At 36.6% G+C, this 13,779-nt stretch overlaps 1 protein-coding gene across 1 annotated transcript in view; it reads left to right on the top strand.

Annotated features, from left to right (window-relative positions):
• LOC126481041 (putative GPI-anchor transamidase) overlaps positions 1-13,779 on the top strand; it is a 60,640-nt gene that overhangs the window by 14,581 nt on the left and 32,280 nt on the right. Inside the window, exons 2-3 of the mRNA XM_050104522.1 lie at positions 5,152-5,285; positions 9,140-9,275. Of these exons, the coding sequence (XP_049960479.1) occupies positions 5,152-5,285; positions 9,140-9,275 (270 nt within the window). The remainder of the gene's footprint in view (positions 1-5,151; positions 5,286-9,139; positions 9,276-13,779) is intronic.

Genomic DNA, 13,779 nt, shown 5'->3' with positions numbered 1-13,779 from the left:
ATCAGGATATTTGTTTGTCGTCCACTCCTTAACATTTCTTAAATTCTTCTGCACTCATGCAAGACCTTCTTCCCTAAATGGATTGCAACAAGACAATTTTGACTTGAAATCCAGTTTTTATGAAATATTACTTTATGACACATTTATACTGCACTTTGTTAAACAAGCAACAGCCATAAATCATATGAAACAAAATTTGCATAATATATAGAGATCAGTGGACTAATTGTGACTACTTGAAATAAGAGTCTCTCTGATTGGCTGTTCACTAAAACAGGCTAATGTTGATTGGTTGAAATAAAAGTGTCTCTCATTGGCTGTTCACAGCTCGAAATATTAACAAACTGGTCGGAATAAAAGTAACTGCTATTGGCTGGTGTTATAGAAAAAACTGGATACATAGCTGCTTACTGCATGTTGGTGTTGTACGTAAGTTGACAAAATAATTTTTTGTGCATGATGACTTTGGTGTGCCATCTTGATATTCACCATATTTATAGTAAAATACTGAAGCAATCAAATATATTTTTTTTAAAAAATGAAGGTGGGGTGTTTGAGATATTCAAGGTCAAAGGTCGAGGTCAATAACCTTTAGTATGAAAATACTGGGAAACCTGCCATGTGGCATATCAATGTAAAGGTCTATTCGTTATCTTTCCAATGGTACCATTTTCATCGCTGTAACTGAATTAGAACTAGAATTAAGCTAAGTCATTTATGTTGTGGCATACACATGTAAATTTAGCACACATTCCAAACTTTCCAGACCTGTAACTTTCTTCACAGTTGTAATAAACATCTGCAAATTGGTATTTTCCATCTCTTATCCAGATCACTGAATGCACCAAATTTGAAAGAAATCTGAGAGGGTCAGGTTGAGAGGTACATTGGATTGACATGGAATGATTCATGTTTCTCAACACCACTCACGCTAATACTTACTTCATTCATCTTTTCAGTGGAGGATTATATTGAGGCAGTTGTCCTGCATTTTCCTGTGTAAAGGAACATTTGAAAATGGAGTTAAGCATTTCAGCATGTGTTCAGCTACACTCAGTTTCAGTTCCAGTCTCATTCTCATTTGCTAGGCACGGAACACTAGCTTTGGTACCAGTAACAGCTTTTACATACGACCAAAATTTCTTTGGGTTCTGTGAAAGATTGATTGACAATATTCTGCTACAGTAGTCATTGAAGGCATCACGCATTGCTCTCTTGACAAACACATTTAATTCAGCTTCTCTCTATCCATAGCCATATGCTTTGTTTTCCTGCAATTATGCGGTAATCTCTGTTTCTTTAGAAGTTTCTTTACAGTGACTTTACCATAGAGGTTCCCTTCTATTATGAACTGTTCAACTGGGCACATAGCTATCCAGTGCATGGTCAACTATTCTTTTTAACTTGAGCCACAGTTCCTCTACATGCTTCTGCCCTGTGCTGAAAGTTTCAAGTTCCTCATTGAGATGTGACACTATTGATTTTTTATCCAGTTTACTGAACATATATATTTTTCTTCTTGTTTTAGTTGTTTTTTGTACTTTGGTTATCATTGTTGCCACAACCACATCATGGTCTCTGACCACTTTCAGAGAGGACATCCTCAAAGAGGTCAGGTCTATTTTTTGCCATTAGATCCAATATATTTCCATCATGAGTGGGGTTTCTACCTACCTGTTCTATGTAGTTTTCAGAGAAGGCATTTAGTAATGTTTCATGGAATATCTCACCACACCCACTACTAACAAAACTGTAATTTTCCCGGTTAACTGTTGGATGATTAAAGTCTCTAGTGATGATTACAGTTTAATTGGGGAACTTATGTACAAGTGAACTGATGTTTTCTCTAAAGTTTTCGATTATCTCAGGAGAAAAGTTTAGTAGGCGATGTAAAACTGTAGAAGTTTCAAGGCTTTGCATTACTCATTTGGTCTTATTTTTTGAATTAGCATAAACATCTGCAGGATTGATGTGCCCATTTTGTTGCTCCTGTAACTGAAGCTACTGGACTTATTTTCTAGTTTTAAAGTAGTTCTGTTAGAAGCTCATTCATTAGGAATAGGTGATAGTTGGTTGGATTAGTATTAACAATTAATTAAGAAACAAATTTGTATATTAATGTAGATTCTCTTCTTAAACTCCATACTTTATTATATCCACAACAAAAATAGGTATTTTGCATGAATTGTTTTATAAACGACTCGAAATAAAAGCTTTCAGTGTACTGTCAATTTGTTCATTTCGAGAATCCTTACAGGATATAATTGGTCCTTGCCTTTTTTTTTAGTTCACATTGTGTGTTATCGCTACATGTCATAAAAAGTTGTAGATCATTCATTTTTTGTGGTTACCAGTATCTGAATAAATTTGCCCGTAGGTCCAGTAATTTGAATTTACATTGGTGATGCAATGCCCCAGTAACATGGTTTAGCAAAGTGTGTGACCTGACAAGCCATTGCTAGCATGAAAGCTGTGCGGTCACAGTGTTAAATAACAAGCCTTATTGGAACATCTCAAAGTATAATTTCATATATGTAAACTCCTTTCAGACAGCAGGTAGTAATGTTTGAAGAATATCAAAGTCAGTTTGTCCATGGGTATTTCCACTTACAAACAACCTGTTATTTATAGCAACTCAGAATTGACAGGAGACATTAACTTGGTCTGGAATGATTATAAAATGACAAGTCATAGTATGTCAATCCAAACTATCTAGCTAAGAAGTTGGTGAACTAGTGTTTGTTGGTAAATAAAGGTCGTAACCACTGGGAATGTTGAGGTTGCTAGTATAGTCCATTTCAAGTAACTAATTGTTAACACAATGTACATATAGTTGACAAGTAAGTTGTTAATGAAGATTGTTTTATTTGCCAGTGAGTCTTCCGACTGACAGTAGACATTGGATTGAATTCTGCAGTAAGATGTAATTCTTATATTCCCAGACTACACTTGTCACTCTCTGTCACTTTACAACTCAGAATGTTTGGGCTGATGTTAAGCAATCAACCAAAAAGTGAGACATTTGTAACTATGAAGGTGGTTCCTATGCACCTTGAGGGTGCATTGCATTAATAACGTGACATCATAAGGCCTGAAACTATTGGGCAGTGTAATGTGGTGGATAGGGACACAGTTTTCCCTTGTGTCACAATTCGCGATATATTTGATTATCAGTTGGCCACAGATTCAATTTGCAAAATATTTGATTATTGGTTGGCCACAGATTCAAAAGCAGTGAGCTGCTGTTGTGCCACAGGAGGCATCACCAGGAAACATTAAGGGTTGTCTATCTCAGTCATCTGACAACAGCCACGCCTTTCAGGGCAGAAGATAAACAGCCTACACTGCCACAGGCTAGCACTTCAGATTGCCTCGCGGATTCTGCACAACTATGCTTGATGGCTAATTATTGATGATATTTTGTCTTCTCTCTGGAATTCTGACAAAGTGGATACTTCATTGTGGATTTTGGTAATGGAAATTGTCTGTCAACTGGATGTGAATAAGTGACTAGTTTTCCAAGTCCAATCAGTATTTATTAAGTGCCTATTAGAGACTGGATTGCATATGTATGAATTTTTCCAATTGAGTTGTAACAGGGACTGGCATGGATATAAAGGGAGACAATTCTTTTGAGAGGGAAAGGGCACAGTCAACTGATGAGAAAATACTGTGTATGAGGGCTCATAAACCTATACAAAGGCAAGTATATTTGCTCTGATTTAATGTATAATTTTTATTACATTCTTTGCTCTGTTAAATATTTCATCCATACAATGAGTGACTGTATTTGCTCTGCACTCCTGTTGTATTAATCCTATCACAACTTGGTTTATCCAGGCACAAGTATCAGATATTTCTAAATGTAGAGGAATTTGAAGGAGTGTATTTCGTGAAACATAAAAATGCAATCTTCTCAGACTACTTCATTATTGAGGCACATTATAAAATTACAGTGTCTCTGACAAATAATATGTGGCATCATTTTGGAGATGTACAAAACAAAACTTAATGCAAATGGGTTATTCACGTGTCTCACTTCATTTCATATGTAAGGTATCCTCCCTCCCTCCCTCCCTCCCTCCCTACGTGCACGCGCGCGCGCGCACACACACACACACACACACACACACACACACACACACACACACACTCTAATTGAAGCAGGAAATGATCCATTAATATACAAATACTTGTAGGAGATGATGATTTTTAATCAAATTAGTACATCATTCGTGTTCACTGCAGATCTTCTGGGGTGACTTTTGGAATTATTCCACATTTGTATGTGATCTTAGGAATTTTACTTTACAGATAATCTTCTGACACCCAAATTTCATAACAGGTTTCATTTATTTATAAATAATTGCTTTGCAACTCATCATAACACTTACTCTCCATTTCAACAAGCCTCAACTACATCCACTTTTTCCTCTAACAAACTGCAAACAACCACTTTGGTCTAACACCAGTTCTTACTTGCAGACATGGCACTTAGACTGGTGTTATAATTAATGTTTCATGTAATGTACAATTGATAAAAACTTGTACAAAATTAATTATATGTGCCAACATAGTCAGCAGAAAATTAAATGTATTTCAAGTAAAATCACTAAAAACACATTGGTATTCTAATTCCATACAATAATGGTACAGTAACTCTAAAGCTACAGCTCAGTAATATCATTCAAAAGACAGTTATTTAAATTGTACTGAATATTAATAATGTAAAAACTCTTTATATGTTGATTACATAGTTCTGTCACCTTAGAGTGTCTTTTAAAACTTATTTTGTAGATTGTTTCTGATGTTGTTATACATTTATTATAAAGAGTTAATACTTTAACATAAATATGTGTTTATGGAACACAATTATAGTGTATCATTATGTTTATTAAAGGGATGTATCATATTTTACTCTTATGTTAATCTCAGTCTGTTGCATTACAGTTATTTATATGAGTACAGGTATTTTTGAATGTATAATATTTCTAATGATTCCCGTAACCAAAGTTATATAAATGACTCGCTCTTTCCTCTGATGTTTTAAAAGAGAGATTTCTCTGAGTATATTTTGTTTTCTTGTAGTGTTATGGTACTTACAAAGTTATATCAGATTAACTTATAGTAAATGTTTTTCATTTTCCACAGAATTTTGCGAGCTCTGGCCACACGAATAATTGGGCCGTGTTGGTTGATACTTCAAGATTCTGGTTCAATTACAGACATGTTGCCAATGTTCTTTCTATTTATCGTAGTGTGAAGAGACTTGGAATTCCTGATAGGTACGTTTCTTAAAAAACAAAATTCTGTTTTAAAATAACAGTAAATGGGCAGCTGTGTTTAGCGTGTGGATTAAAAATTATAGAAGTGTGTAGTTATGTGCTATGTAGTCTTTGCACTGCTGCTGTTGCCACATTTTATAGACTATCTGTTACAAAGAAGGACTAAAGGTTCATTTCTATTCATCCTGACCAAGCTGTTAAATTCACATTTTTTTTTATACTTTTCATCTAACCAGGTGTGGTACTTTCCATTTTTTAACAAGTAAATAAAAACTAATACAATTAGAGTTGTTTTTAACATCATAGTTCTTTACTAGGTGTAGTCATATTGGAGGTGATATGTTACTACCTTCTGCCAGTTTTTGTATTTGCTTGCCAGCTGATATAGATGGACATACAGCTAGACTCCAAACCATGGTGCAACTTGTCATTTTTCACATACTAAAATAAATAGTAGAGATCAGACGCGGCTCGTAATTAAAGGCTCTGAGGCGGAGCCGCCCCAAAATATATGTTAAAGTAAATTTCGCAAAAACGTATTACATAATTTAAATTTCGCATATTTCCCATTCCGATTAAAATAATGATGGTCAACGTTTTTGGAACTGTTTGTATCGATAGATGTTTTCTGAACGGTTAGTAGTGTTTAGGCTGCGCCTTGGAACGTCCGTAAGCTGCATGTAGTAGCGGTTTGAGGTTGTGGCTTCTACGTAGTACTGCCCTTTATGGGCGACCCGAAGGCTCAGAGCTTGCAGCCTAAGGGTGTCACACCAAGCACCACACGTTTTTCATGTTACACTAACTATGTAATAAAGGAATGTAGAGTGGCCGAAACTTCGCTATCCAATCTCTGTCTCTGCACATCTCTACTACGCTTCGATGTATCATTAATCAATGTTTAGTATTATTGTTTTGATAATGTTTTACATAGTTGTTTTGTTTCTGCCATTGGCTATTTTATCCACATTTAGAGTAAGTTTGCAAATATCCCGCCAGAGTGCACTACACTACAGTAACATAACAGTACTGCCATCTAGCGAGAGTTTCATAAGTGATTAGAGGACAAAGCACGCGAAATTTGTCCCATTACTTTACTTTCCTTGCTTGCTGATGCTGACTGCGTTTGTTGATATCGTGTGATATTAGCAAGTTTCTTTTTCGGAGTGTATTTTGCAAGATTTTAGTGAGTTTTACTTGCACAAGACCTGTTATGTCACCAAAACATCACAGTATCGACCTGCAAACTCGTAAACTTCGAGCTTTGGAGGTAAACCGCAATAAACGCCTCACGTTTAGAACTGAAAACACCTAAAATATTAAGCAGCTGCAAAATTAACATTTGTCGCATTAAAGATCTCTCCTAAACGCGTCTTTCCGTATGATTTGCTGCAAAGTGTCAGAAAATGTAATGACGACGTATAAAAACACTAACCAAAGATTTTAACTCGAAGTTAGCTTCTAAACGTATTTAATACCTGATTGTAGAAGATACAGTACGTAAAATTATGGGTAGAGAGTGATAAGCCCACCCCCCCCCCCCCCCCCTCCCCCTGAATCCTTAGTTGTTTATGTCAGACCAATCTGTAGCGTAACCCGAGGTCTGTGTTGGCTCCGATTGATAAATACCGCAGCCTTCCCCAGTATAGAAACCACGAGCCGCGCCTGGTAGAGATGAAAAACATGATAAGGGTTGCATCCTTAATTTCTAGGTTTGTAATCTGACACTGTCCTATTCAACCGCTGACCTAAGTGCATGATTAGAGAGAGAATTTTAATTTGGTGGTCTTTTTGGAGTCTATCCTGTCTGCAGAACAGTGGTGGTTATATGTTTTGTCACATGTCAGTTCTCTGTAGAAAGCTGAAACTTTTTTGTTTTAGAAGCATAGAAAATGGCATAGTCCTATGCTGCATCTCAGAAAAGTAACAAGCAAGCCACTTAACTATCATTATTTTCAAAAAGCAATGTTTTGTCACACTCCTGTCATCCAGCTTATCTTCTTGTCCAACTTTTTGTAAGTACTTGGGAATAATGAAATTATGAACAGTCCATCATTGATAATGGCTGTCATTATGCTTGTCTATATGGTCTACTTCACTACAATTGCAAGGTTTATCCATTTGCTCCATCATAATAAAATCTCAGTGGTTGTTCTTCTCTGCTTCTGTTGTGCTATCTTCAGGTTCCAACTTGTGCAAGATAAAGTGATAATATTTTATGTTAATGGTTTTTCCCACACATCCACAGCTAATTCCACAAAGAGATCATATTAATTACCATTAGAGTACCAGCTTAGTCCTGAGGCAGTATTTTGCGGAGCTTCACATCCATCACTTTCTGCAGAGGGCTTTGCCTCCATCTCAGAGTGGTGTTGTCAATGTATTACATCTACAGTAGAAATCCTGCATTTGCGTAGAACTGAGTACCTGCTTATAGCCATGAATTGTTGTGGATGACCTGATACAGTGGTTTAATGTCGGAGTCGGTGAAGATATCCAATTGATTGTCATTTAAGATTTTATACCCAGTGACATAATACTTGGCCTACAAGGCTATTGTTACTGTGATAGGCTGAACAGTTGCAGGCTACACAATGTACATGTTCCACAGCAAACATTGCTCTCCCAGTGGCTCTGTTAATTGTCACCTTAACTTAAGGAAGGTTTTTCACTTGTGTTGCTGTTATTTATAGTACAGTATTCTGGATCTTGTTTACTTAAAATGTTGATTAACTCCTAGCACTGTATTTACTATTAAGTGCCTGCTCTTCATAAAGTAAATTTACTAATTTTCTTCGTGTTTCTTCCAGTCAAGTAACTGCATTTAAAACAAGCAGGAACCTGTCAGCATACTAAGTAACAGAACCACTCATCTTATGGCATTTCGTTGTACAAATTGCCAAACAATATGTGTTATACTGGTACACTTGCTTTAATCCCTTACATATTTGCAACATCAGCTAATTTATTTAATGAACAGGAAGTTCACCATTGATTTCAAATTGTGTCAGTACATATATGGAAAAGAGATATATAGTAAATTTATTACTTCAAGTGACTCTTCAGGCTTCCTAGCAGATATGTTCACTATATGACTCAGAGCTCTGTTGCCAGATGACATTATATGTATCCCACAAAATATTTTGAGGCAACTGCTTGACACCTTCAGATGGTGGTCATTTGCTGCTGCTGGCTATGAACAGTTGCTACTTGCCAGCAGCAACAACAAGCCACCATCTGATGATGTTGAGAAGCTGCCTCGAAGAAATGTTGTGGGATGCACAAAGTATGACCTGGCGGCAGATCTGGGAACCATACATTGAATACTGTACAGTGCAAATTAAATGAAACACTCTTTTCCTTGTTTTATAAAACAAGGCTAAAAAAGATTTTCATTTAGTTTATACAGTGCTTCACTAAGAACTCACGGCTGAAACAATTAAGATGATATATTGAATATATTACTTGCTTTAAGCACTTTTTAATAGTTCCTTCATCATTATGTAACACAGATAGTATGAAAACAACTATTGAATGTTAGAACCATCCAGAAACAACCATCGAAGGTTGTTGTTGATTAATGTTTCGATCATGCATGATATGAAACTGGACCTTGTACATAGTTACCTTCTTGTTTTGTGGTACTGACACAATTGGTTTTTTTTTTTTTTTTTTTTTTTTTTTTTTTTTTTTTTTTTTTTTTTTTTTTTTTTTGAAAAATCAGTAATTCTGAATAGCCAGCGAAGTACATTTTTAAGTTTGAAATTTAATTGTAATATAATTTTGACTTTTTTAGTTACTTTAAAATGAAACAAATAAACATTTCTTATGAGTGTGTTTTTTTTTTCTTTTTCCAGTCAAATCATTTTGATGGTAGCTGATGACATGGCCTGCAACCCGAGAAACCCTAGGCCTGCCACAGTTTTTAACAATATAAATCAGAATATAAATGTGTATGGTGATGATGTAGAAGTTGACTATAGAGGATATGAGGTAATTTTAATAACAGAGAAATTATATTCTCTTTACTTAATAAGCTTAGCCAAATGAACCAACTCCTTTCACATACGTTGTCTTGCTCCGCATCATTCTTTCCACCCTCAGCACTTGAATATTATGGGAACTAACCATAACAATTGTACAGTGGGGGGTGGGGTTCGCTGCCGTGTAATTCACCAGTCACTTGCAGAGTATAGATGAAGATATAATACAAGGTGTGACTTTCTTCTCTCCACATCATTTTATACAGCCTTTCTTTTCTAAAAGTTAGTGATTGTTACTGATAGTTTCAAGATAGCTGCTAATCGACTGAGACTGTTCTCTGATCCGCAAAACCAAAATATATTAAAGCTTCTGGAAATTTAAGTATGTATGGGGTGCTGCGTAGGAAACTTGAGGCCCAGTGTGGTATTGCACGGTAAACTGTTTCCAAAATTCAGATGCTTAACTTGGGGTTGCAGTTTGTGGCAATGAAGTTTGTTCTATAGCTCCTAACATGTTTTAAACTGCCAGAAATGACTTGAAGGTTTTTAAGGAAGTTGTTTGAGAAGAAACATGGATGTATGCTGGAGACACCAAAACAGAGACCTAGTTCTTTGAGTGGGTAATGCTTCATTCCCCAAAGTCAAAGAAAGCACTGAAAAATCACAGAAATACAAAAGTCATTGTTGATTATGTACATTGAACATTATAGTGTTATTTACCACAAATATTCTCCACTGGATGACACTGTGAAAAGGTACAGTTATTTACAGGTTTGACATTGAATTATGCATGCAATAAAGAGAAAATAGCCTCATCTGTGATTAAACAGGCAAGCTGTTCACTAGCTTATAATCTGTAACTTGTGTGAAGTTTTTACCAAACCACAATCTAGCAAAGAGTAGCTCCCACTTCATAGTCATAACCTTGCTTCAAGAAATTTGTGGCTGTTGACAAATTAAAGAAAATGCTCATAGGGAAGTAACATCATATTGTCATAACTCACTGTGGAAAAGTGATTTTCACTAGTTGTTCCAGTCATTGAATGAGGCGATACTTTACCAGTACTTCACACAGTTGGGCCCAGAGAAACATGCACAGATATGAGGTGGTTCTTCCACTGAGTTTGGTTTTGTGCCTTTTGTTGGCAGTGAGCCTCTATGCCAAACTACAGCAAGTCCTATGGATTCCATCTCTCCATCATTTCTGTGGTCTTCCTAGTGGGCTTTTTCCACAGGGAATAAAATCCACGGGTTTCAAAGGCCATCAGTGTTTATCCGCCCAAGCGACGTGTCCTGCCTATGTAAGCTGCTTGCTTCCCCTCATGTTTGGTCTGTTGTAGGTTTCATCCAGCTCACAATTATGCCGGATCCTCTATTCTGTAATGGTCTCATCTTGTACTGAGCTGTAGATCTTTCTTAAGACTTTCACTCGAAAAGGAGAAGATAATTTGTCGTTTTTATGTTCACTCCCAAGTTTTGAAACCACACAGCACTACATGCTGGATCAGTGCTGGAGTTCGAAATTCTTTGAGAGGCTGTGCAATTTAAAAAGCTGGCTCTGACTGAAGTATGATTGGTTTATGGCTTGGATACTCGCTTTGATTTCTGCCTCATACAGTACATCCTCTGTAAAGATTTCCCCCAGATATTTAGAATTATGATCCCTTTTGTATGACCAGGTTGTGACTACTGAATGTTGGACTGGGTGTCTTGAATTGGCATGAGTCAGTGTTTATGACCATTTTTTCGGTCTTTGATTCATTCACAAGGAGACCAATTCTGTTTGCTGCCACCAAATGTGATGTATGTGATTTTCTCTGTTTCTGCCTTGATCCCCTTGATATTATTATAGAAAACTTCCCTCATTATCTTTCTGAGTGCTAGTTGAACAATATCGATGACACACAATCTCCTTGTCTCAACCCTGTGTTTATGTAAAAGCTTTCTGTGACTTGCTTCCTGACTTCTCTTCACTTTTTTGCATCGGTGAGCCAAACATGAACTGAGCTACCAGTTCAAGGTGAGCAGTTCACCTGTCTCACCTATAATGACCCTTTCATGTCATGTTTTCAAATTTTTGTTCACATTTTCAAACTTTTTTGGCTCTTTTAGAAAGAAAATAAGATATATACTTTTGTTTTTAAGCTTATGCATTCATATTCATTCATTTAACTTTTTGAAATGTCCTGATGGTGAAAAAAATCCAACATGGGGAGTCTGAAATTTGAGATAGATTGTTCCTTTCTGATTTTTTTGTGTTATACCTAGTACGGCATTACGGGTCTCCCGCATCGTCCCCTATGCTCCATGGAGTATGGGACCTCATCATCACATATATATACAGCTGCGTGCTGCAGAAGAATGCTAGATTGGTACATCACATAACTAATGAGGTGGTACTGAATAGAATTGGGAAGAAGAGGAATTTGTGGCACAACTTGACTAGAAGAAGGGATCGATTGGTAGGACATGTTCTGAGGCATCAAGGGATTACCAATTTAGTATTGGAGCGCAGCGTGGAGGGTAGAAATTGTAGAGGGAGACCAAAGCATGAATACACTAAACAGATTCCGAAGGATGTAGGTTGCAGTAGTTACTCAGAGGTGAAGAAGCTTGCACTGGATAGAGTAGCATGGAAAGCTGCATCAATTTCAGTCACTGGACTGAAGACAACAACAACATAAACGCATGTACATATAAGAAAATAAGATACTTACTAACCATGTTTCCAGGAATATACGTTAGAAACAGCAGGTTCATCATATTGCATGTTGAGTTTTGATGAAACTTCAATTTTAAAGGAAAAAAACTGCAAATAACTGTTTTATTTTGGTCAGAGAGGAAGTGTTGCATAGAAAAGCATCACCCAAGAAATTTCTTTATTATCAAAGCAGAAGGTGAAATGTTACATCAGAAATTATGTGACACAGTGTCCTGTCTCTAAATAAATGCCTTATGCGGGGTTTCAGATGGACCTACATCAATTAAAAAAAAAAGAAAGTACTTAGGCTTTTAGACGGTGATGTCCAGCAGACAAGAGGCAGACAACTCATAACATTGGAACTTGCAACATTCATACAATGCCTAATCCATATTTAAAGGCCTTGGAGCGTTTAGGTGAATAAGCAGCTGAATTTCTGGCCAGTATTTACCATTATGTTGACATTTCACCTGTTCACTGGGAAGAATTCAAAGGAATTCAGTCAGAGTGTAACATTCCATATCACAAGTTTTTGAGGCTTACAACACTTTCTTAAGCATACACCTCTAAAACCGAATTCTGCTACTGTTCAGTCCAAGACCTACAGTGCTATTATGAATGCTTTTTAAAAGCAGAATTTCATTTCGTAATTTCACCTGCAGAACTATTCAGTAATCCACACAACATTTTCAAAGCCACACACATTTGATTCATAAGTTGCATACAGAAATAGAAAACAAACTTCAAATATTTTTGGCTCATGTTTTGAAGGGTTCTGCTTTGAGAGAAATTGAGATCATTTCTGAAGTTCTTCATAATGATTCTATCTTCACCTTGACTTTCACGGTGTCATCTTTGTCTAGTGTTCTGAACAGAATCTTACTGACCTCACCCATAAAGTTTGATTCCTCATTTCTGGGTATGGGATTCATGCAGTGGCAATTGCCCAGTCAGGCCCAGTACCTTTTCTGTTTCTCTTACGTTAAAGAGGGACGTGTGTTCTTCACTGCATTCTGATGCACTTGTACTACATGGCTCCAACTAGAAAATCTCCTTCAGCCAGATGGCATAAATTGTGAGATATTTATTTCTTTTCTTACATTCGACCATGTACGAGTCACCATTGTGTATGTAGCTTATGTGATCTGCCACACATATGCTCTCATCAAACAACAGAATCTTATTCCCACAATGAAATTCCTGTGGATTTTGAGTCCTATTATAATATTCCTTTTGTTCAACATTGCACATTCTGTGTACTTGCAAACTGGTGCACTTCTTGCAAGCACTCCTTTAGCTGTGCCACATAATGATCAAAATCATACTTCACATCTGCCAGTTCTTTCTGTAGTATCCCTGGACCTTTCATGTTCTTCCAAAGAACAATTCATGGGGCATGGAACTTGTGGCACTATACGGTGTTGTGTTATACACAAAAACCTTGAATGGAACCTATTGTCTGTGCTCTATTTACATAGTCTCGCAACTTCTCTTTTAATGTTTGATGTGATCTCTCTATCACTTGGTTTGTTTGAGTGTGGTAACTTCTTGTTTGTATCTTCTTGGTGCGTGGTAGTTACATACTCTTTTCATAGTCTCACGAAATTACTTCCCATGTCACTTAACAATACTGACTGTATTCCATATCTCAGTATAACGTTCTCAACTAACTCCCTCGCTACTGTGTCAGCATCTTGCCTTCCAATGGATCCATCTACCATCAACTTCACCACTGCATCCTGAAATGTAAAGGTACACTTGTTCCCTCTGTCCATCTGGTTTAATGGACCTACTATGCCAATATCATACACTT

Source organism: Schistocerca serialis, chromosome 5 (genome assembly GCF_023864345.2).
Source record: "Schistocerca serialis cubense isolate TAMUIC-IGC-003099 chromosome 5, iqSchSeri2.2, whole genome shotgun sequence".
In the NCBI taxonomy this organism is placed as follows: Eukaryota; Metazoa; Arthropoda; class Insecta; order Orthoptera; family Acrididae; genus Schistocerca; species Schistocerca serialis.
This window is presented reverse-complemented; position numbering and strand designations above follow the sequence as displayed.